The 24525-nt window shown below is 45.7% G+C and overlaps 1 protein-coding gene across 5 annotated transcripts in view; it reads left to right on the top strand.

Annotated features, from left to right (window-relative positions):
* The window catches only part of tpcn2 (two pore segment channel 2), a 132745-nt gene that overhangs the window by 99317 nt on the left and 8903 nt on the right, over positions 1-24525 (top strand). For all 5 annotated transcript variants that reach the window (XM_054735267.2, XM_054735266.2, XM_054735265.2 and 2 more), the window contains 6 exons: positions 831-930; positions 4001-4072; positions 4360-4433; positions 15480-15585; positions 15777-15859; positions 16532-16613. In XM_054735267.2, the coding sequence (XP_054591242.1) occupies positions 831-930; positions 4001-4072; positions 4360-4433; positions 15480-15585; positions 15777-15859; positions 16532-16613 (517 nt within the window). The remainder of the gene's footprint in view (positions 1-830; positions 931-4000; positions 4073-4359; positions 4434-15479; positions 15586-15776; positions 15860-16531; positions 16614-24525) is intronic.

Below are 24525 nucleotides of genomic sequence, written 5' to 3'. Positions count from 1 at the left end.
TGTGTTTTGTTTATTTATGTCCATCTTGATCACGCTGCGGCTCCACCACACTCACGGTTTGTCCCTACAACAATGCTGTGCTGCTGAAAGGCAATAAGAGATTTTTCTGTGGCTCTGCCTCGCCACATATGCAGAGTATTAATAAGGTCCTTTGCACTGACCACTTATGGCAGAATGTGAGTGTTTAGGAGGCGAGATGTGATCCAGAAGCACCTGAGCTCATTTTTAGGACAGATGTGATTTATAAAGTAGGAATTACGTGCAGCCGTGTGTATGGTGAGCTCAGGTGGAGTTGTAGTAAAGATTCTGTCGTGGGACGAACGGAGAAACAGCGGATTTATAGCGGAGATAAACCTAAATCACCATATTGTAACATGAATGTGTTAGGTGATGATGTATGAAGAAATAAAGCAAGTCTAGTAGAGTTGTGACCATTTCTGTAGGAGTTATTAAGGATTTAATCAATCTAGGGGGCGCTGTCTCTACATCTAACATATTCTCATTGAGCAGTTCTTACAACGTCATTTATATGTTGGTTGTGAGAATCGTCTCAAAATGAACTCACTCTCTCTCTCTCTCTCTCTCTCGCTCTCTCGCTCTCGCTCTCTCTCTCTCTCTCTCTCTCTCTCTCTCTCTCTCTCTCGCTCTCTCTCTCTCTCTCTCTCTCTCTCTCGCTCTCTCTCTCTCTCTCTCTCTCTCTCTCTCTCGCTCTCTCTCGCTCTCTCTCTCTCTCTCTCTCTCTCTCTCGCTCTCTCGCTCTCTCGCTCTCGCTCTCTCTCTCTCTCTCTCTCTCTCTCTCTCTCTCTCTCTCTCTCTCTCTCTCTCTCTAGGGACCCTGCCACCCGTGGTGTGATGTCTCTTTGGGAGATGGTTCGTTTAGTCAACTTGCTAATTGTGTTCCGCTTTCTGCGCATCATCCCAAACATTAAGGTACCGACAGACTGAGCTTTGTACTGGTCACTCAATGCTGTTATAAAGCAGCCGTGAACAGAAACATCTTAACTGAGTGCAGTGATTGGCTGGGTTAGTGCAGTGATGTCATCAAGAAGCCATTAGTGGTCAAGTAAGATGGTACCAGAGCTGTGACTGACAACCCCAATGGGGGCATTGGGCATCTCCATCCTCCATTTATCCATTTTTCTCTTCTTACCTGAGCTTTGGGTCTCAAGGGCAGCAGCGTAAGCAGGGAGGCCCAGCGTTCCCTCTCCACTTGGGCCAGATCCTCATGCCAAAGTAGAAACACAGTTCCTCCATCATGTCCTGGGTCTTTCTTTAGGGCTCCTCCTGGTTGGATGTGCCCGGGAAACCTCACCAGGGAGGCGTCCAGGAGGCCTCTTAAATAGATACCCGTGCCACCTCAATTGGCTCCCCTTGATGTGGAGGAGCAGCGGATCTTCTCCAAGCCCCTACTAGATGACAGAGCTTCTCATTCTCTAAACCTCTAAAGGCCCTTACACACTAGCATCAGCTTCCCTCTGCCTGGACCAGGTTGGGGGTTTTCCCATTCAGGTAGCCTTGAATTTTTTCTGCGTACAACCAGACATCTTTTCAGCTCACTTCTCCATGCGATCTGCCTGGAGACGAACAGGGCTGACACATCCACTGCTGACTGATTGGCTGGCTCAAAAGCACACCTACCATTATAGGGAGCCTCCGATTGGTGGATAGAAACAGCCCACGGGGGCTTCCCACATGTTCAATGCTATTGACAAGCCTCTGACTGAAGCCACTTTTCTCTGTCCCTCACTGCTGTGAGGAGGCACACACACACACACACACACACACACACACACACACACACACAGCAAAGCAGGATGCTATATCAGAGGCAGAGTCTCCAAAATCAAGACTGCTCAGGCCGCTTTTGTTTAATAACTGAGAAACAGCAGCCTTCTCCATGCACTTTTGCCCCGCCCACGTGCTCAGAGATGCGCCCATGACATGATGTCTGCATTCCTAAGGCGGTGTGGAAGGAACGCTGCTGGGCGAGGGCGGGCGGAGCGAAGCCGATGCTTGTGTGTAAGTGGCATTGGGAGAGCCCAGCCACCCTGTGGAGAAAACTCATTTCAGCTGCTTTGTAACAATCAGCCTCCTTCACTTTCACTAAGAATTGCTATACGTGCACAATGGCTACTCTGGATGCACTAAATTAAATCACAAGGTCAGAGTGGATTTTACTGTTTTGCGTCAAGTACAGAGACGTATTCCACTTTCAGTCTATTAAGAATAATTCCATATTGATCGAGGAACATATTAGGGAGAAAAGATTAGACTTTATGTGTTTGGCAGAGACCTAACATCAGCCAGAGGTTTATTCTGCCTTGAATGAAGCCTGCCCTCCCGGCTACAGCTACCTGGAGGCAGCTCGCAGCACTGGTCGTGGTGGTGGCTTAGCTGTCCTCCACTGACAGAACGTGGGACTGTCCCCATTTCGCTGCCTGCAACATCCACCTGTGAGTGTCTTGCTTACAAATGCAAGCCTCCCTTTCCCATGACTGTTCTTCTTATCTACCGACCCCCAAAGTCAAACTCTGCTTTTATGCCGGCATTGTCAGATCTCCTCACGACATTCTGCACTACCTCTGCAACCACCATAACTATGGGAGATTTCAATATTCATGTTGACACCTCTTCATGCCACCTAGCTGCTGAATTCCTGCAGCTGCTAGACTCTCTCAACCTTCAACAACACGTTGATGTTCCCACACATTCCAGGGGACACACACTTGATCTGGTAATCTCCCCCATCAGCATTCTTCAGGTTTATGATCTTCGTGTTTCGGATCATAAGGTCATATCGATGGAGCTCCCCTTTCCCTCCCCACACATGAAAATACGGCGACAGACCCACTTCAGAAATTTGCGAAATACTAATATGGATACACTGGCCCTGGACCTTCAACTGCTTTCCTCTGGCTTTTCCGACTCCCTCTCTGCTGCTGACCAGTCCCTGCACAGTCTTCTGGACTTCCATGCCCCATTCGCATCTACATCAGTCTCATTTTTACACTCAGCACCGTGGTACACCTGCAAACTACGAAAGATGAAGGAGACTGGGTGTGTCCTTGAGTGGCGGCTCATGGCCTCTGAACTAGCTGTTCATAAACAAGCATACAGGGAACACAAGAGCGCGTATGCAGAAGCTCCGAGGGTCGCACAATCCAGGGTTTATTCCACCCTCATCAACAGTAGTCCTGGTATCTCCAAACAACCTTTCTCTACAATAAGTCACCTTCTCAACCATCCCCCAATGGGACTTAGATTGAACGGCGATTGACTTCTTTAGAAGTCATTTGCCATTTCCTCGGTCTTACTGGTGTTCAAGTGGAGGTGGTTACATTCACACCCGTCCACAAACTCCATGATGACTGACCTGTACTCGTGGTCATTTTCCCCAGACACACAGCCGACAATGGCCTAGTCATTTGACTTTGGCTTTGAACTTCTGGAGGTGACAGTTGTTGGTGTTGTAGTGAAGCTCAAGGTGTAGAAGGTGAAAAGAAAGGCTGAGAGCACCGTACCCTGCGAAGCTCCATTACTGCACAAAACCACCTCAGACGTACATTGGTGCAGCCTCACGTAATGGTGGCCTGTTGTTGAGGTAGTTGATGGTCCATGCAGACAGATGTTTGTCCCGTCCTGCACCCCTCATCTTCTTCTGCAATAAAGATGGCTGGATAGGGTTGAAGCACTTGAGAAGTTGAGAACATGATTCTCACAGTGCTTTTTTGCATCTCGAGGTGGGTCAGAACCCCGTGCTGCAGGTAGATGAGGGCGTCCTGCCCTCGAGGCCCAGAATTGAAGAACCCTGATCTTATTAATTAACCAGTTCATAAAAAAAGTCTGAAATTAATTGAAAACACTTTATTTTAATAACCATTTTCAGTTGGAACAAAATCTAATGTGGTAGTGTTGATAAAACTTGTAGTTGCTAGTGCAGCTATGAACCCAAACAGCTACGGTGGTACTCAGGCGTTGTTCCTTGCTTGTTCTCCTGCAGATCATGGCTCTGGTTGCTAGCACCCTATTAGACCTGGTGAAGAACCTGCGGGCGTTTGCCGGTGTGCTGGTGGTGAGTGACCTCTGGATGACCCCCTTACCTGACTCACCTGATCCAAAGCGACACGTTCTAGAGTTTAGCTTTAAAAAGAAGAACTACTGTAGACCTCGGATGGTGGAACATTTCTATCTGAAGCATGCCCATCTATAATATATTTTATGAGTTGACTGATTCATAAAATGTAAACAGACTAACTCAGCACTGAAGAAGCTGAATTATTTAACTCCCTTCTGGCATTAGTTAAGTATTTTAGAATTTGAATGACTCCGCTCACAGGTGATGTGCTGCTGTTTCTGCAGGTTGTTTATTATGTGTTTGCTGTGTTTGGGATCTGGCTATTCGAGGGCGCAATCAAGCCTCCTCCTGAGATGAGGTACCGTACATCCAACCATGCACACAGCCATACATCCTACCATGAAACAGTGTGTGTGTCCAGCATGGATGCTTCTATGAGTAAACATGGAACCTAAACATGGAGACAAGACACAAAAGACCCCCCTGCCCAAGTTAGGTTTGAAGTTATCTTCTGACTGGAAGTGATCTTACCATTTTGGAACGGCTCAGCCAGAGTCATGCAGGTAGTTGGAGGGCTTGGTGTTGACGAGAGATTCTAGCCTGAACGACTCGCTGCTCATCTTCAATATCAATGCTTTTTTCATTGATTATTATTAATAGTGCAATGTCTCTACATACACATGTATACACTCAACAAAAATATAAAGGCAACACCTTTGTTTCTGCTCCCATTTTTCATGAGATGGACTTAAAGATCTAAAAGTCATTCCAGATACATAATATCCCCATTTCTCTCAAACATTGTTCACAAATCAGTCTAAATGTGTGATAGTGAGCACTTCTGCTTTGCTGAGATAATTCATTCCACCTCACAGGTGTGCCACATCAAGATGCTGATCTGACATCATGAGTAGTGCACAGGTGTACCTTAGACTGCCCACAATAAAAGGCCACCCTGGATTGTGCAGTTTTTTTTTCTTTATTGGGGATCTGGGGACTCAGAAACGGTCAGTATGTGATGTGACCACCATTTGCCTCATGCAGTGCAACACATCTTCGCAAAGAGTTTATCAGATTGTCAATTGTGGCCTGTGGAATGTTGGTCCACTCCTCTTCAAGCGAAGTTGTTGGATATTAGTGGGAACTGGTACACGCTGTCATATACGCCGGTCAAGCACATCCCAAACATGCTCAACGGGTGACATGTCCGGTGAGTATGCTGGCCATGCAAGAACTGGGACATTTTCAGCTTCCAAGAATTGTGTACAGATCCTTGCAACATGGGGCCGTGCATTATCTTGCTGAAACATGAGGTGATGTTCATGGATGTACGGCACAACAATGGGCCTCAGGATCTCATCACGTCATCTCTGTGTATTCAAAATGCCATCAATAAAATGCACCTGTGTTCTTCGTCCATAACAGATGCCTGCCCATACCATAACCCCACCACCACCATGGGCCACTCGATCCACAACATTGACATCAGTAAAGCACTCACCCACACGACGCCACACAGGCTGTCTGCCATCTGCCCTGAACAATGTAAACTGAGATTCATCCGTGAAGACAACCTCTCCAACGTGCCAGACACCATCGAATGTGAGCATTTGCCCACTCAAGTCTGTTACGGCGACGAGCTGGAGTCAGGTCAAGACCCCGATGAGGACGACAAGCATGCAGTTGAGGTTCCCTGAGATGGTTTCTGACAGTTTGTGCAGAAATTGTTTGGTTATGCCCTCCAATTGTTTCAGCAGCTGTCTGAGTGGCTGGTCTCAGACGATCTTGGAGGTGAACCTGCTGGATGTGGAGGTCCTTGGCTGGTGTGGTTACACGTCTTCTGCGGTTGTGAGGCCGGTTGGATGTACTGCCATATTCTCTGAAATGCATTTGGAGACTGCTTATGGTGACGAAATGAACATTCAATGCACGAGCAACAGATCTGGTTGACATTCCTGCTGTCAGCATGCCAATTGCATGCTCCCTCAATCAGCATCTTGATGTGGCACACCTGTGAGGTGGGATGGATTATCTCAGCAAAGCAGAAGTGCTCACTATCACACATTTAGACTGATTTGTGAACAATGTTTGAGAGAAATGGTGATATTGTGTATCTGGACTGAATTTTAGATCTTTAAGTCCATCTCATGAAAAATCTGAGCAGAAACAAAGGTGTTGTGTTTATATTTTTGTTGAGTGTATTTATACAAACAAGGTATTTCTTCTTTTATACTGTTATACAGGGTGGGCCATTTATATGGATACACCTTAATAAAATGGGAATGGTTGGTGATATTAATGTCATGTTTGTGGCACATTAGTATATGTGAGGGGGCAAACTTTTCAAGATGGGTGGTGAACATGTTGACCATTTTGAACTCAGCCATCTTGGATCCAACTTTTGTTTTTTCAACTGGAAGAGGGTCATGTGACACATCAAACTTATTGGGAATTTCACAAGAAAAACAATGGTGTGCTTGGTTTGAATGTAACTTTATTCTTTCATGAATCATTTACAAGTTTTTGACCACTCATAAAATGTGTTCAATGTGCTGTCCATTGTGTTGGATTGTCAATGCAACCCTCTTCTCCCACTCTTCACACACTGATAGCAACACCGCAGGAGAAAGGCCAGCACAGACTTCCAGTATCCATAGTTTCAGGTGCTGCACATCTCGTATCTTCACACCATAGACAACTGCTTTCAGATGACCCCAAAGATAAAAGTGTAAGGGGGTCAGATCGGGAGACCTTGGGGGCCATTCAACTGGCCCACGATGACCAATCCACTTTCCAGAAAACTGTTCATCTAGGAATGCTCGGACCTGACACCCTTAATGTGGTGGTGCACCATCTTGCTGAAAAAACTCAGGGAATGTGCCAACTTCAGTGCATAAACAGGGAAACACATCATCATGTAGCTAGCGATGGGTACCGAATTCGGTACTTTTTAAGGTACTGCCCGAATTCCATAGTACCGACCGAGCACCGATTCACGTCATTTCAAACGGTGCCTCGTTTCGGTACCCGTCCTTCATAACAAGAACTTGCCAAGACAGCTGCGCATGCGCAAGAGCGTTATGTCGTCGGTCCCTGTGAGCCAGTTGTAAACAGAGCAGCATGGGTAGAAAGAACGCACGCTAACGCTTGGGTCCACTTCACTAAATGTGATGGGTAACTGCGTGATGATGAAACCAGCGACAGACAACGATCTAAGTGAGACATCCTCATCTTAATCTGCTCCGGTAGGTAAATAAAATGTTTAAGATAACGTTACCTTGATATGTTAGCTTCCGTTTCACTAATGTTGCGTTCGCTTTCTCCTCGGAACTCCGAATTTCCGACTAGAAAAACATGAATGCGCTCTAAAGTTTGGCTTCACTTTACTAAATGCGACGGGTGATTGGGTGAAGATGAAACCAGCGACAACGATCTAAGTGTGAGGCATCATCGTTTTAATCTGCTCCAGCAGTTAAATAAACTGTTTAGGATAATGTTAGCTTGATATGTTAGCTTCCATTGCCACCGTTGTTATCAGCTAATGGTGCGTTCGCTTTGTTCTCGGAAATTCTAACTTCCCAGTAGGAAAAATCAAATGAAAAAAGACGGCAAAAGGAATGAAGATACACAGAAAATTTAGTTCACAGTAATGATGTTTGCTTCAGTTTAATTATCAGCTTATAAAACTACAAGGACGATGTTAAAATACAAACAGTTGAATGTTATTTATCGTGATATTTATCAAATATTGTTATATATTGAGAAAAATAAATATTTAATTATAAAAGAGAATTAAAATAATAAACACTCAAAAGTATTGAAAATTGGTACCGTTAAGTACCAGTATCGATTCGTAGGTACCGGGAATTAGTACCGGATCGATTCAAATGTCAAAGGTACCCATCCCTACATGTAGCAATTTAAAATATCCAGTGGCCTTGAGGTTTCCATTGATGAAGAATGGCCCCGCTATCTTCGTACCCCATATACCACACCTTACCTTCAATTTTTTGTTCCAACAGTCTTGGAGGGATCTATCCAATGTGGGTAAGTGTCAGACCAATAGTGGTGGTTTTCTTTGTTAACTTCACCGTTCACATAACAGTTTGCCTCATCACTAAACAAAATCTTCTGCATGAACTGAGGGTCCTGTTCCAATTTTTGTTTTGCCCATTATGCAAATTCTGTGTGCTGATCTGGGTCATCCTCATTGACATGCTGCAGTACCATACCATACCATACCATTTTATTTATAAAGCGCATTCAACATGGCATTACAACCAGACAAGGCGCTGTACATTAAAAGATTACAGTTAATTAACACGTTCAGAATGACATTTAAAGCATAGTTTATAAGAAAAAAATGAAAACAAGAAAATACTCGAACTAACAGTCGTAAAACACTAAAAACACAAAGGAATGTGAAACAACAGATAAAAACATATGAAAGAACCACAGTAATACAGATGTTAATTATTGTGCATTCTATTGTAGAAAGAATGCAGATGTCGAAAGTGGTCCATGATTATGTATTATATGCAAGGTTGAAGTAGTGAGTTTTCATGCGAGATTTAAAAATGCTAATTGTTGGTGCTTGCCTCACTAGTAGTGGTAATGCATTCCACAGCTTGGGAGCACAGACAGAGGAAGCCCTTTCTCCACGGCTTTTCAGACGTGCGTTTGGAACAGCTAGGAGGAGCTTATCCTCAGACCTGAGAGCACGAGGCGGATTGTAGTAATGGACGAGTTGACACAGATATGGAGGAGCTTGACTGTTCAGGGATTTATAAGTGAGCAGCATGATTTTGAAATTGATCCTGAGATGAACGGGCAACCAGTGGAGAGATTTTAGAATTGGTGTAATGTGCTGTCTTCTGTCAACTCCAGTCAGGAACCTAGCTGCTGAATTCTGGACTAGCTGAAGTCTAGATTGAGCTGCTTTACTGATGCCGTATAAGCAGGAGTTGGAGTAATCCAGCCGTGAAGTGATGAAAGTGTGGACTACTGATTTGAGAAGACGGACACTCAGGATGTGCTTAAGTTTAGAGATACGCCTGAGGTGGTAAAAACATGATTTAACTGTGTTATTGACCTGAGCATCCATCTTCAGAGCCTGGTCTATTTTAACTCCAAGGTTGGAAATTACAGTGGAGACATTAGGTGAGAGATAGTTGAGGTCAGGTTGATGAGTAGCCGGGATGCTGTGAGGATTAAAAACGATTACTTCTGTTTTGGAGTCATTCAGATGGAGGAAGTTATCAGCAAGCCAAAGCTTAACATTATCGATACAATCAGACAGAACTTGCATTGATTGAGTTGGCTTGAATGAAAAGTAGATCTGACAGTCATCAGCGTAAAGATGATATGAGACAGCGTGCCTTCTGAAAATGGCTCCTAAGGGCAGTATATAGAGGTTAAATAGTAACGGGCCGAGTATTGAACCTTGTGGGACACCCCAACGGAGTGGTTGTGACTTGGATGAACAGCCATCCAACATGACTCTAGCGGACCTGTTATAAAAGTATGACCTGAACCAATCTAGGGCTGAACCAGAAATGCCAGCCCAAGTCTGAAGTCTGGTGATCAAGATGTTATGATCGATCGTGTCAAATGCTGCTGATAGATCCAAAAGTAGCAGAACCACATGGAAACCTGAATCTAAAGCGAGAAAAATGTCATTAAACACCCGAACATGAGCAGTTTCAGTGCTGTGCTGTTTTCTGAAACCAGACTGAAAAATGTCCATTACCTGATTGTCATTTAGATGTGTCAGCATCTGTTCATACACTATTTTCTCAAGGACCTTAGATAAAAACGGTAATTTGGAAATTGGTCGGAGATTAGAGTAATCAGTGGGGTCGAGACCAGGTTTTTTCAAGATTGGCTGAAGAACGGCGTGTTTAAAGGCAGAAGGAACTTCAGCCAATGTCAAGCTACTATTTAAGATGTCTAGCACATTATGGCTAATGAAAGGAAAAACCTCTTTCAGGAGACGAGGTGGGATAACATCTTCTGGGGAGCCAGACGGTTTCATGGCAGCAACAGTTTTTTCTAGATAGGGCAGAGAGATGGGCTGAAAGCTTTGAAGTTGCACATGAGGGGGAATGACTGAATCAGGAACATGGTTGGTTTGGTGAATCTGAGCTCTGATTACACTAATCTTATTTAAGAAAAACTGCAGGATTTGGTTACACAAGTCAGCAGACGCAGAGGAAAATAGTTTTGTAACTGGTGAAAGCACTGCATTCATAGTTTTATATAACACACCTTGATTATTAGAATTAGCCGTTACGATGCTTGCAAAAAATCGATTTCTTGCGCCTCTGACTGCTCTTTGGTACTGAGACCACGCCTCTCTCATGGATTCAAAGGATACAGTAAGCCTGTCTTTTATCCATTTACGTTCCAGTCTTCTGGCATGTTGTCTCATGGAACGAGTTTGCTCGTTCAGCCATGGGTCAGGTCGGGATGTATTTCGCCTTGATTTTAATGGAGCGACAATATCCAAAGCAGCCAGACAGGATGAATCAAGCGCATGAAGTAATCCCTCAACAACAGTAAATTCATCAGTAGATTGAAATGGAGCTGAATTCAAAGCAAGAATAGCAGCAAAATGTGCAGCAGTATTGGGTCCGATTGTTCGAGAGAAGCTGGGACGGAAACACTCAACACGAGAGGCAGAGTCTAAGTTCATATTAAACACAACTGGTGAGTGATCAGAAAAAGTTGCAGGTAGAATGCCAAGATCACTAATTTGCAGCCCATGACAAAAAATCAGGTCTAGTGTGTGTGTATGACCATGAGTGGGTCCATTAGTAGGTGGAGTTTGTAAGGGTGCCATTTGTGAGTAGCTAATATCCGCCGGAGGGATGTTTGACTGATGCCACTCTCCAGTGCCATGCGGCGAGTGCTACGCTGTGGGCTCTTGTTGAATGAAGCTAGGACAGCCACTGATGTTTCTTCATTAGTGACAGTTTTCATGCGTCCACATTTTGGCAAATCCAACACTGAACCAGTTTAACGAAACTTAGCAAGCAGTTTGCTAACTGTAGTATGGGAGATGGGTGGTCTTGTAGGGTGTCTTGCATTGAAATCTGCTGCAACGACCCGGTTACTGCGTTCACCAGATATCACACAATTTGATATCAAGTCAGTGACTTGATGCAATTTGCTAGGTTCCTTATATAGGAAACTTTTTACTGATTGGCTTAATGAACTGACCTGTATTGGAATGTTTATTATGTGAAGTGCCTTGAGACAACTCTTGTCGTCATTTGGCGCTTTATAAAAAAGAAGTATAATAAATAAGATTTTCAAAATTTTCGATCCGCTCCTCACATGTTAACCTCTTCGACATGTCAATGGCTGTGAACAAAGAGAAACTTGTAAATAACTCATGAAGGAATAAAGTTATGTTCAAACCAAGCTTACCATTGTTTTTCTTGTGAAATTCCCAATTAGTTTGTGTCACATGACCCTCTTCCTATTGAAAAAAACAAAAGTTGGATCCAAGATGGCTGACTCCCCGTGTCCTGTCTAGCTGTGAAGCAAAAGGAATTGATGTCTGAATGCTGGTGACAAGCCTTACAGATTTACTCTCAGGTGGAGCATCAAAGCTTCTGCTTTTAATGTCACGCCTGATACTTAAAACTTTATTGTTATTGTTTTTTTTTATGCTTTGTAATTCCGTCCAGACACAGAGACAGAGATGAAAGAGAAAGGAATAGACAAAAGGAAAGGAACAATGACGAACAAGAGTTTGCTTCTAGACCTGCAGAAAATAGACACACAGCAATACAACAGGAGCAAGCTATCACTGTGTCAACCTGATGAGGAAATATAAAATCAACATTGTTTTACTGAACAATCACACGATAATAAATCACAGTGCATTTAGTGCCAACCACAGCCTTAAGACGTGTGTTGAACGTGCCCAAATCTATACTTATGAGAGCACCATGTGAGCACCTGTGTGTGTACATGCGGTTGTATATGTAAGGTTTCTCTATAGGAGCGTCCAATAGAGTGTGAGGGACCACAGATCTGCCCCCCAAAGATGTGTAGGAGACGGAGGGAGCGCCAAGTCCCAGAGATCCAGGCGCTGCCCCAGAACATAGGAACCCCAAGGAGACTGCAACCAGAAAGGCCCCGCCCCCCTCGAGAGGCACAGAGGATCGCCCCGAGGGGCCACAACCAGCAGCCGGCAGAGTCCCGGGAGATATCAGCAGCAAGCCCACAGGCCCGCCCGCAGCCTCCCACCCCCTAGCCGGCTGTGCCTGGGACCCACGTCTAGTTAGCTGGAACTGAGGTGCAGTCGTGGAAACTGCACAGGTGCTTTTGATGCGGGGAATACCACTTCTATGATGGGTAACAACATCGGCACGACACCTGACCGCTGCAGTGCCGTTTTAGTTCCTAGTTTGATTCATAGATGCGTTGTGTGTGTGTAGGCGGTAGAGAGACGGACTCGCTCTCCGGGTGAACAGTATGAGCCTTGGAATCGATGCGATTCACATGGGTACAGCTGGAGTGAACCAAATCTCTTGAGAGAGGAACGTTGGAACGTGTTGGCTAGGTTTTTTTTTTTGGTGGATCGAGACATTGGATCTCTTCCTGACGAGGAAGATGGCGAGCCTTGTCTGTTGATGGAACCAAAACCATACCAAGTGGGCCTGAAGAGCAGGTTGCTCTTCTTCTTTGAACAGTCTCGACAGTGCTGTCGGGCAAAATCGCACTAACTGGACACATGACTTTTGTATTGACTGGTTGAACTTTGACTTTTAAGCTGGCAGACTGTACAACATTGAGGTCAGACTGACTGTTTACATATTGTCACTAATATTTCATTTTGTGTTGTGTGTGTGGTTCTGTTCAAAAGCTGCATTAAAGTGGTGATATACATACCATTTGTACCAAACCTGCGATTCCAGTCATTCTTAAAACAACTCTCATCAATTCTTTTCAAACATAACTATGCCCATTTGCATATTTTTTTCTTTAACTGCCTTACTGTATCCTGCAATATGTTACATGTGTCACACAATTAATGCACCAGTTCACATGCTTCTGAGTCAATTAGCCGATTAGAGTGTGGCACCAGGGTTACAATACTCTAATATTCTGAGATACTGAATTTGAGATTTTCATTAGTTGTCAGTTAAAATCATCAACATCCATCCAGTTTTGGTCGCTTATCCGGGGTCTAGTCGCGGGGGCAGTAGCCTAAGCAGGTAGCCACCCCCCACCCCCACCCCCCAGTCACTTGGACCAGCTCCTCTGGGGGAGTCCTCAGGCGCTTCCTGGCCAGCTGTGAGACAAAGTCTCTCCAGCGTGTCATGGGTCTTCTTTTAGGTCTTCTGCCGGTTGAACGTGCCCAGAAAACCTCACCAGGGGGCATCCTAACTAGATGACCATGCCACCTTAACTGGCTCCTCTCGATGTGGAGGAGCAGCTGATCTACTCTGAGCCCCTCCCGGATGACCGAGCTTCTCACCCTATCTCTAAGGGAGAGCCCAGCCACTCTGAAGAGAAAACTCATTTCGGCCGGTTGTATCCGTGATCTCGTTCTTTCGGTCACTACCCAAAGCTCATGACCATAGGTGAGGGTAGGAACGTAGATCAACCGGTAAATCGAGAGCTTCGCCTTCTGGCTCAGCTCTCTCTTCACCACGACAGATCAGATGCAGCACCAATTCACCTGTCGATCTGGCGCTCACTCATGACCTCAGAGACACCTCTCCAGAACCCCTGAATAGACTTTACAATGGAGGCTCAGGACTGTGGTGTAGGTGGAACACATCCTGTGGGCCCCCTTTTTAAATAGGTGGACCACCACCTCAATCTACCAGTCCAATGGAACTGTACCAATGTCCACCCAATATTGTAGATCCACATTAGCCAACACAGCCCTAAGAGATCCAGAACCTTAAGAAACCCTGGGCAGATCTTATCCACCTCTGGAGCCATGTCACTAAGGAGCTTCATGACCACCTCTGTCACTTCGGACCCAGAGAGTCCAACCCAAAGTCCCCGGACTTTGCTTCCTCACTGGTAGACTGGTGGGGTTGAAGTGTTCTGTCATCAATACTAAAGAAATAAACATTTGAAATGCATCAGTCTCTGTGTAGTGAATTAATCTAATATACAAGTTTCACTTTTTAAATGGAATTACTAAAATAAATCTACTTTGTCATGATATTGTAATGTTATGACTCGCGCCCGTATAAATAAGGCCACAAGAGAGAAAGGGGTCTTTGTGAATTTTCATTCATTTATTTGTTTCTTTATTTAATAGGGACAGTGCATATTAATGAAGTTCAACAATGAATTGCATCAATAAATATGCCAGATTGTAGCACCAGTGCTAATTCACATCAGCAGTCCCTAGGCAGGTAATAAAAGCAATAAAAGAAAATTAAGAATTATATTTAAAACTAGGAAACTAGGAAAAACATAATTAACATAATATGGGACTTTTTTTGTATCAAGGCTAACATTGGAAGAGGGTGGAAAAGACAGTGAAAAACGTGAGTTTCACATCCTAAATTAGAGACATGGCAGGTGTGGAAGGCCCGTTGGTGACACACAAGTGTCTATCAGCTGCAGACATGCACTCTCCCATCCTCATTTAATATTTCAGGAGTGACGACCATTGTTTAATGCGAGTGCTGCCTATTTTTTAGAGCATAAGGCTGGACCATATCACCGTAGTAACTAGCCTGGAGTTACTGAGTGAAACACGTGCATGAAGCTGTGCAGAAAAGTTCTTATTCAAGCATTTTAGCCCGTGTGTGTGTGTGTGTGTGTGTGTGTGTGTGTGTGTGTGTGTGTGTGTGTGTGTGTGTGTGTGTGTGTGAGATAATATGTGGGATTTTTAGTTGGCTGAACACCTTCCTCAGTAAATCAGAAGCACTGGGGGTGAATGGGACCCCAAAGATGGAGGCCTGCTGCTACATCATCTCCTATAGGCAGCGCCAGTCCACGAGGCGTATAAATATATGATGTGTGTGGTATGGGCTGCCACACAGTGTGGTATAGTCTATTAGACTATAGATATAGGTGTATAAACTGTTGCCCAACAAACAGCTGTATTGCGTTACCACATCTAAGGGAAATATTCAGTTTAGTTATTACCAAGGGCTTGTCCTTACAACAAAAATCAATCTAGCAGAGGAATGTCCTCACTTCATGTGTTCACGTTATACTTTTGTGGGTAGTTTGACACTAAAGTGCCTACCCACGCACACACACACACACACACCTTCTCCAGTTCATTCATTCTTATTTTACCAGTTTGTCTGTGGAGTGGATTTAGTTTTGCTGAAGTGTGTTTAGCTATAGAGGTTCTCCTTGTAATCTATGTGGCTGCTGATAGATACCGTGTGGGTGTGTGTGTCTATTGCAGCGTTCCCTCCAACACCTCCATGAAGAACATCACATCTAACTACAGCATGGAGTGTGGAACGTATGAGCAGCTGGGCTACTGGCCCAACAACTTTGATGACTTTGCTGTGAGTAGATTAGATGCCTGATTAGAACCCAAGTAGAACATGATTACACAGAAGGCTCTAGGCATGATGGGTGCATCGCTTCGTCTGCCTTCATCTGCCTCTGCTGGGCATTGGACTTATTTAAATGAACTCATCTCTGCAGATGTGTAATGTTTCATTAATGTGTTTCTCAACACACTACCTCTGTCCAGGCTGCCATTATTTTGCTCTATGATGTGATGATCGTAAACAACTGGCAGGCCTTCCTAGAGGCCTACAGCAGATACACCACAGAGTAAGAAATGATGATGATGATGATGGTAATGTTTACGATGATGGTTATGATGGTGAAAGTGAGGGTGGTGATGATGATCATAACTAGGGCTGCACAATATATCGTAAATATATCGTTATCGCGATATCAGCATACACAATATGCATAATCACAAAGAACAGATAAATATCACAATGAATGGTCAGCTCAAATGTTTGCTACACATAATGCATTCTGTCAAACGGGAGCATGATGTTTTTTACCTAATCAAATAGAGCTCTTCACTCATTTGGCCAATTAGGTGGGTTCTCATAGGCTAGAGTCCCGCCCCCGAGGCGGACAGCACTTAATGTTGATGGTTAGCAAACACCTGAGTTAGCTTTGTTCTGCTCGTTCTGCTGATTCTGCTTTTCCCAGGATCCACTGATTGCCTTTTCATGTTCATTTTCTTTTTCCCCTTTCCTCAAATCTTTTGCTTTTCTCATTTTTATGATTTTTTTCTTTGTTTTTGACAATTTTTGTTCCTGAGTTAAGTTTTTATCTATCACAAGTAATATCATCATTGCAATATTAATCACTGTTATCGAATATCGCAGATTTTTCTAATATCGTGCAGCCCTAATTATAACGATGATGATAATGAAGATGAAGATGATGATGACAACAATGACAATTATGATTTATTTTCCCCAGATGGTCCAAACTCTATTTCCTGTGCTGGTGGCTGACCTCCTCTGTGATGTGGGTTAACCTGTTTGTGGCTCTCATCCTAGAGGTCAGTTCAGAACCCAGAGGCTTCTAAGCATATCACACCTCTTACTCAATTCTATTCTATTCAAATCGATTATATTCTATTCTATTCTGTTCAGTTCTACTCATTTTTAGTCTGTTCTATTTTGTCCTATTCGGTTCTGTTCTTTTATTTTCTGTTCTCGTCGTCTTTCTCCGCTTATCCGGGTCCGGGTCGCGGGGGCAGCATCCCAACTAGGGAGCTCCAGACCGTCCTCTCCCTGGCCAACTTCACCAGCTCCTCCGGCAGGACCCCAAGGCGTTCCCGGACCAGATTGGAGATGTAACCTCTCCAACGTGTCCTGGGTCGACCAGGGGGCCTCCTGCCGCGAGACATGCCTGAAACACCTCCCCAAGGAGGCGTCCAGGAGACATCCTGACCAGATGCCCAAACCACCTCAACTGACTCCTTTCGATCTGGAGGAGCAGCGGTTCTACTCCGAGTCCCTCCCGAATGTCCGAGCTCCTCACCCTATCTCTAAGGCTGAGCCCGGCCACCCTACGGAGGAAACTCATTTCGGCCGCTTGTATCCGCAATCTCATTCTTTCGGTCATTACCCAAAGCTCATGACCATAGGTGAGGATTGGGACGTAGATCGACCAGTAAATCGAGAGCCTGGCTTTCTGGCTCAGCTCCCTCTTCACCACGACAGATCGGCTCAGTGTCCGCATCACTGCAGACGCCGAACCAATCCGCCTGTAGATCTCCCGATCCCTCCTACCCTCACTTGTGAACAAGACCCCGAGATACTTAAACTCCTCCACTTGAGGTAGGACCTCTCTCCCGACCCGGAGTTGGCAAGCCATCCTTTTCTGGTCGAGAACCATTGTGTCAGATTTGGAGGTGCTGATCCTCATCCCAGCCGCTTCACACTCGGCCGCGAACCTACCCAGCAAGAGCTGAAGGTCAGAGCTGGATGAAGCTAGGAGGACCACATCATCCACAAAAAGCAGAGAAGAGATTATCCTGCCACCAAACTCGACACACTCCACACCACGGCTGCGCCTAGAAATTCTGTCCATAAAGGTAATGAACAGAACCGGTGACAAAGGGCAGCCCTGGCGGAGTCCAACCCTCACCGAGAACAGGTCCGACTAACTACCAGCTATGCGGACCAAACTCACGCTCCTCTGGTAAAGGGACTGAATGGCCCTTAACAGAAAGCCACCCACCCCATACTCCTGGAGCGTCCCCCACAGGGTAACCCTGGGGACACGGTCATAAGCCTTCTCCAAATCCACAAAACACATGTGGATTGGTTGGGCAAACTCCCAATGCCCCCTCCATCACCCTTGCAAGGGTATAGAGCTGGTCCACAGTTCCACGGCCAGGACGAAAACCACATTGCTCCTCCTCAATCTGAGATTCAACTATCGATCAGACTCTCCTCTCCAGTACCTTGGAGTAGACCTTTCCAGGGAGGCTGAGGAGTGTGATCCCCCTATAGTTGGAACACACACCCCTGTCACCCTTCTTAAAGATGGGGACCACCACCCCGGTCTGCCACTCCACAGGAACTGCCCCCGATGACCACGCAATGTTGCAGAGACGTGGCAACCACGACAGCCCTACCACATCCATAGCCTTGAGACACCCAGGATGAATCTCATCCGCCCCCGGGGCTCTGCCGCTCTGTAGTTGTTTGACTACCTCAGCAACTTCTGCCCCAGAGATTGGACAGTCCATCCCCAGGTCGCCCGGCTCTGGCTCCTCCTCGGAATGCGCGTAGGTGGGATTGAGGAGCTCCTCAAAGTATTCCTTCTACCGTCCGACTATAGCCCCAGTTGACATCAGCAGCTCCCCATCCCCACTGTAAACAGTGTGAGTGAGTTGCTGCCTCCCTCTCCTGAGGCGCCGGACAGTTTACTAGAACCTCTTTGGAGCCGATCGATTATCTTTCTCCATGGCCTCACCGCACTCCTCCCATGCCCGAGATTTTGCCTTGGCAACTGCCACTGCTGCACCCCGCTTGGCTATCCGGTATCCGTCAGCTGCCTCTGGAGACCCACAGACCAGCTACACCCTGTAGGCCTACTTCTTCAGCCTGACGGCTCCCCGAACCTCTGGTGTCCACCAGCGGGCATGGGGGTTGCCACCACGTCTGGCACCGGCCACCTTGTGACCACAGCTAGCAACCGCCACCCCAACAATGGCAGAGTGGAACAAGGCCCACTCGGAGTCAATGTCCCCCACTGCTCTCGGGACGCGGTCAAAGCTCTTCCAGAGGTGGGAGTTGAAGACCGTCTTGACAGGTTCTTCTGCCAAGCATTCCCAGCACACCGTCACTATGCACTTGGGTCTGCCAGGTCTACGCGGCATCTTCCCCTGCCATCTGATCCAACTCACCACCAGGTGGTGATCAGTTGACAGCTCTGCTCCTCTCTTCACTCGGGTGTCCAAAACATACGGCCGCAGGTCAGATGATACGACTACTAAGTCTATCATCGACCTGCGACCTAGGCTGCCCTGTTACCAAGTGTACCGATAGGCATCCTTATGTTCAAACATGGTGTTCGTTATGGCTGTAACGGAATGAAATGACTGTTTTTTTCCCTCCTCTGCACAGGACTAGTCTGCATGAGATATGGTCTCAAGGTCTCATGCATTCGCTCTAACCTGCTTATTTTCAGCTCAACAGAAGAATGAAGAATGAACTCTTTTCTTTTAATTAATCAAAGAACTCTATTTTAATAAAGCTAATCCAACCAAGTGTTAGTCAACAAATAAGATGTGGCCGATCTGTGAAATCAAAATATTAATTACTTTATTATAATCCTATAGAATATAAGGTACTATGACTTTAAATGTTCCAACAGGACTCATTTCGCGTAGCGTTAGAAAGACATGACACATTCCTTTCACTGATCCAATCAGAATCTGACAGATCTGACTGAGGCGTGGTTTTGATGGTGTTTGATAACTCTGTCAACTTTTCATTCGACCATAAACCATAACATCCGATGTATAAAACTATGCCCACGTCATCTCTAACGGCAGTTCAAAGCGTTCTAGAGAAGTGTCAGAGTGGCCAATCCGTAACTTTCCTCTTTAACCGAAGGAACAACGACTAGCTAGAAAATTCGTTTTTGTTCCAATTGCTGCAACAGTTCCTTTCAAAATGAAAGCTGATCCATCAAGACCCAGGCTCGGGTCTCACCAGACGCCAACAAATTGTTGCGATCCGGAAGTAACTCACAGACTGGACTGGTCGGCAACCGCTGTTTTTCCTACCAACTCGTTTCCTGATAAGGTCAAGCTATACCTCGACATTCCTGATCTAAAGGGGACTTCCTGAAGGGTAGGTAGACCGGCAAATGGCGTCGAATATGTTTATGAATCTCCTAACCAAAGCTTATTGTGAAGACATCACCTTCAGTTCCCATCAGAACTAATCGCAGCTTCAGATTTGCTGGTTCTGATCAACATCACACGTCATCCATTCACCGTCTCATCCACTTTAGATACTCCATACATTTAGTTTTAAAGTCAGTCTAGTTTAACTGCGGCTTGCACAGAAGTCCAATAACAAAACACCACTCGAGTTCCTCCCAATCACACCCCTCCAGGTCATGCTGTCATTGCCCATGTGAGCATTGAAGCCCCCAGCAGGACAATGGAGTCCCCTGATGGAGCACTATTTAGCACTCATCCCAGGGACTCCAAAAAGGGTGGGTACTCTGAACTGATATTTGGCCCATAAGCACAAACAACAGTCAGGACCCGTTCCCCGACCCAAAGGCGCAGGGAAGCTACCCTCTCATCCCCCGGGGTAAACCCCAACACACAGGCAGAGAGTCTTGGGGCTAACAAAAAGCCAACCCCAGCCCTCCGCCTCTCACCCGGAGCAACTCCAGCAAAGGAGAGTGTCCAACCCCTCTCAAGGACTTGGGTTCCAGAGCCAATGCTATGTGTCGAGGTGAGTCCGACTATATCTAGCTGGTACCGCTCAACCTCTCCCACAAGCTCCTGCTCCTTCCCCGCCAGCGAGGTGACGTTCCATGTCCCAATAACCAGTTTCTTTGTCCGGGGATCGGACCGCCAAGGCTCCCGCCTCGGTCTGCCACCCGATCCACACTGCTCCGGACCCTTCATGTTCCTCCTGCGGGTGGTGGGTCCACAGTTGGATGAGCCCATGTATCCGGTTCGGGCTAGGCCCGGCCGGGCCCCATGGGCGAAAGTCAGGCCACCAGGCGCTCGCTCACGGGCCCCAACCCCAGGCCTGGCTCCAGGGTGGGACCCCGGTAACCCTCCGGGCCGGGTACTCTGACTCTTTGTTTTTACGTCCATGAAAGATATTCTGTTCTGTTCTGTTCTATTCTATTCTGTTCTACTCTTTTTTATTATGTTCTATTCTGTCTTATTCAGTTCTGTTCTTTTCTATTCTATTCTATTATTTTTAATCTATTCTGTTCTATTATATTTTGTTCTGTTCTTTTATATTTTGTTTTGTTCTATTCTGTTCTATTTTATTCAGTTCAATTCTACTCTGTTATATTCAGTTCTGTTTTATTCAATTCTATTATGTTCTACTTTATTCTGTTCTCTTATATTATGTTCTTTTCTAATCTATTCTTTTCTATTATATTCAGTTTTATTATATTCTATTGTATTCTATTGTTTTCTGTTCTATTCTGTTCTATACTATTCTATTGTGTTCTATTCTATTCAGTTCTGTTGTGTGTGTGTGTGTGTGTGTGTGTGTGTGTGTGTGTGTGTGTGTGTGTGTGTGTGTGTGTGTGTGTGTGTGTGTGTGTGTGTGTGTGTGTGTGTAGCCCAGAGGATAGGAGAACTTGCAGCTAATTAATTAAATAATTTAGTTCTGTACCTTTCTCTTCAGCACAGCCGACAAAGGTTTATGATGGGTCAGTCCTCCTGCATGCTCAGATCATTCCCTTCCCTTGCTTGAAAAATTGTTCCAAAATGAAAGTTGAACCCACATCTTTTTTATCTGTGAATTCAATGCCGTTCGGTGAGTCTCAAATAAAAATTTGGGCATCTTACTTTAAAAAAAATATACAACTAATGTAAAAAAGAAACTCTAAAGGAACTATGTTCACACCCAGAATCAAACCCAGGTCTTCTGCATGAGAGTCAGACATCTTACAAGGTGAGCTACTCTCTAGTAACATTCACAGTATCCGTAACTTTTATATCCTTGATAACAGCTGAAACAACGTTCAAAGAACGGTTCGGAGCGAAAATGGCTATTTTGTTGCTAATTTGCGCAAAATAGCTAAAAGAAAGTAGCTAAGGGTCCTCAGAAATGTAGCTAGGTTCATCACTAGGCGTTAGGAACAGCGACAAAGTCGCTGAGTTGGCACTACCTCACTCTCTATTGCTAAAGCTAAATGCTACGGGCAATGCCTGAGCGTAACGCGCATGAAGCAGCCTGCTCGACCCGAGCATCTCTCTTTTTCTGTGATTTTACAGAAAAACAGGCAATCACAGTAAAAATGCCAGGGCTCATTCTACATGACCAGGACATTGCAGGAGAATGTATGAAGAAGAAATGTATTATTTCTATACATTTTATGGCTGTCAAACTTCCATAATGCCCCTTTAAATGTGCTTTATAAATAAATGGTATGGTATGGTATGATATGGTATGGTATGGTATGGTATGGTATGGCATTCTATTCTATTCTATTGTTTTTACCATGTGATATTATTTCTTTGTGAAAAATACACCCAAGCCCGTTTTTGGCTGTATTAATGCATTTTCCTGTCGTGGTTGATTTCGCGCTGCAGTTGAGAATGTGACCTCACTAGACCAAATTCTTGCTTTGCAATGTTTGGTCTAGGACCGCTCCATTGGAACCTCCGCAGCCCCTAGCAGCATTCTGGCTGGCCAATCACAGCTCTCTAGAGGGATTTCAAACACATAGAGAGCTGGGATTGGTCCACAATGCAGCTCAGTGGCCTAGTGTGTCCGCCCTGAGACTACGAGATCAGGGTTCGATTCCTGGTCGGGTCATACCAAAGACTTAGTAAACATGGGACCCAATGCCTCCCTGCCTGACATTAATGGTTCCCAAGCGCGGCTGTGTCTGCAGCTCACCACTCCCCCAGGGGATTGGTCAAATGCGGAGAACAAATTTTGCACACAAATCGGTGTGTGAGAACTGATGGGATTTTAACTTTAACAATGGTGGGCCAATCACAGCGCTCTATCTGCTTTGTGGACTAATCACAGTGCAGTCAACCACGCAGCAAGCTAAAACCATTTACTGTCAAATCATCTAAATAAAAGCGATAAAAGGCTACATACTGGCTTGTTTTGACTACCTTCAATGGAGTTTCAATGGGTGTAAACGGTCTTTTTGCCGTTCATCATGGCGAAGGGGGCAGTGACATGAATGGCGTGACATCGCGATGGTGGCACAGGAGTTAAGTGCTCGCCCCGTAATCGGAAGGTTGCAGGTTCGAGCCCCGCTCAGTCTGTCCCTGTCGTTGTGTCCTTGGGCAAGACACTTAACCCACGTTGCCTGCTGGTGGTGATCGGAGGGACCGGTGGCCCAGTGCTCGGCAGCCTCGCCTCTGTCAGTGCGCCCCAGGGCAGCTGTGGCTACATTGTAGCTCATCCCCACCAGTGTGTGAATGGGTGAATGACTGGTTGTGTTGTAAAGTGCCTTGGGGGGTTCCAGGACTCTAGAAGGCGCTATATCAAATACATAAATTTACCATTTACCATTTACGTGCAAAGGGTCAATAGGACCGTCCAATAGAGTGTGAGGGGCCACCGATCTGCCCCCAAAAATGTGTAGGAGACTGCATTAACCAGTATTGAAAATCTTTTGTTAGATCATATTACACTTGATATAGCCTCTGCTTCCACTTCAAATCAATCTCTATGGGCTACTTTGATCGGTTCCATCACATAGCAATGATGGGGGACCATTGCAGTCATCACTGCGTCGCCTACAGGTTGTGCAGAACAGCGCAGCCAGGTTCCTCACTGGGACCAGGAAACGGGACCACATCAGTCCGGTGCTGGCCTCTCTGCACTGGCTTCCGGTATGCTATCGCTCACAATTCAAAATCCTCGTCTTTGTTTACAATTTCTTCCACGGTGGTGCTCCCCCCTATCTAGCCTCACTCCTGAACAAACATTCCCCATCACGCGCTCTGCGCTCCTCTGAACAAGGCCTGCTCGCTGTCCCTCGTTTTAGGTGTCGTACTCGCGGGGACCGGGCTTTCTCAGTCCTAGCACCGTCTCTCTGGAACCAGTTGCCACCCTCAGTTAGGCTGTCCCCATCTCTGCCAGCCTTTAAGAGTCGCCTAAAAACACACCTTCTCCGCTTGGCGTTTCCTGAACATGTTTGATTCAGCCCTCTTTTACGTTGCATTTCTTTCACAGTTTTCATTGGTTCACTCTATCCCTTGTATTACCCATCTGTCCTGTACTAGAATGTTTCACCTTTTTTTGTAATTTGTATTTTGTAATTTGAATTGCTTTTTTTTCTGAATTGCTTTTATTTTTGATTTATTCACTATATTTGTACTTCTACTGTACCATGTTCAGCGCCTTGGGCTTCCTGACAGGGTTGCGGAAGGCGCTTTGTAAATAAAGCTTTGAATGATTGATTGATTGATTGATTGATTGATTGATTGATTGATATTGTCCTGCAGGATGATGTGGGTGAGGGGGTGGAGGGTCTGAGTTTGGAGTATCCGTATGTTCCCTGGAGGTGGGTTCACTGGGGGTGTCTGGGACTGGGGGGCTGTTGCCCCCCTCTGGAGGTGCTTGGGTTTCCTCGGGGGGTGGAATTCTGGCGGTTGTGAGTGGGGCCCCTTGGAGGTCTTGGTGGCGGCCATGGGTCGCTGCCTGGCAGCTACATTGCCCCTGAGTGGGGGCCTGGGGGCTTGGGGTGTGGGGGTGGCCGGCTCCGTGTGGGGA

The sequence above is a fragment of the Nothobranchius furzeri genome, chromosome 9 (genome assembly GCF_043380555.1).
Source record: "Nothobranchius furzeri strain GRZ-AD chromosome 9, NfurGRZ-RIMD1, whole genome shotgun sequence".
NCBI lineage: Eukaryota > Metazoa > Chordata > Actinopteri > Cyprinodontiformes > Nothobranchiidae > Nothobranchius > Nothobranchius furzeri.
This window is presented reverse-complemented; position numbering and strand designations above follow the sequence as displayed.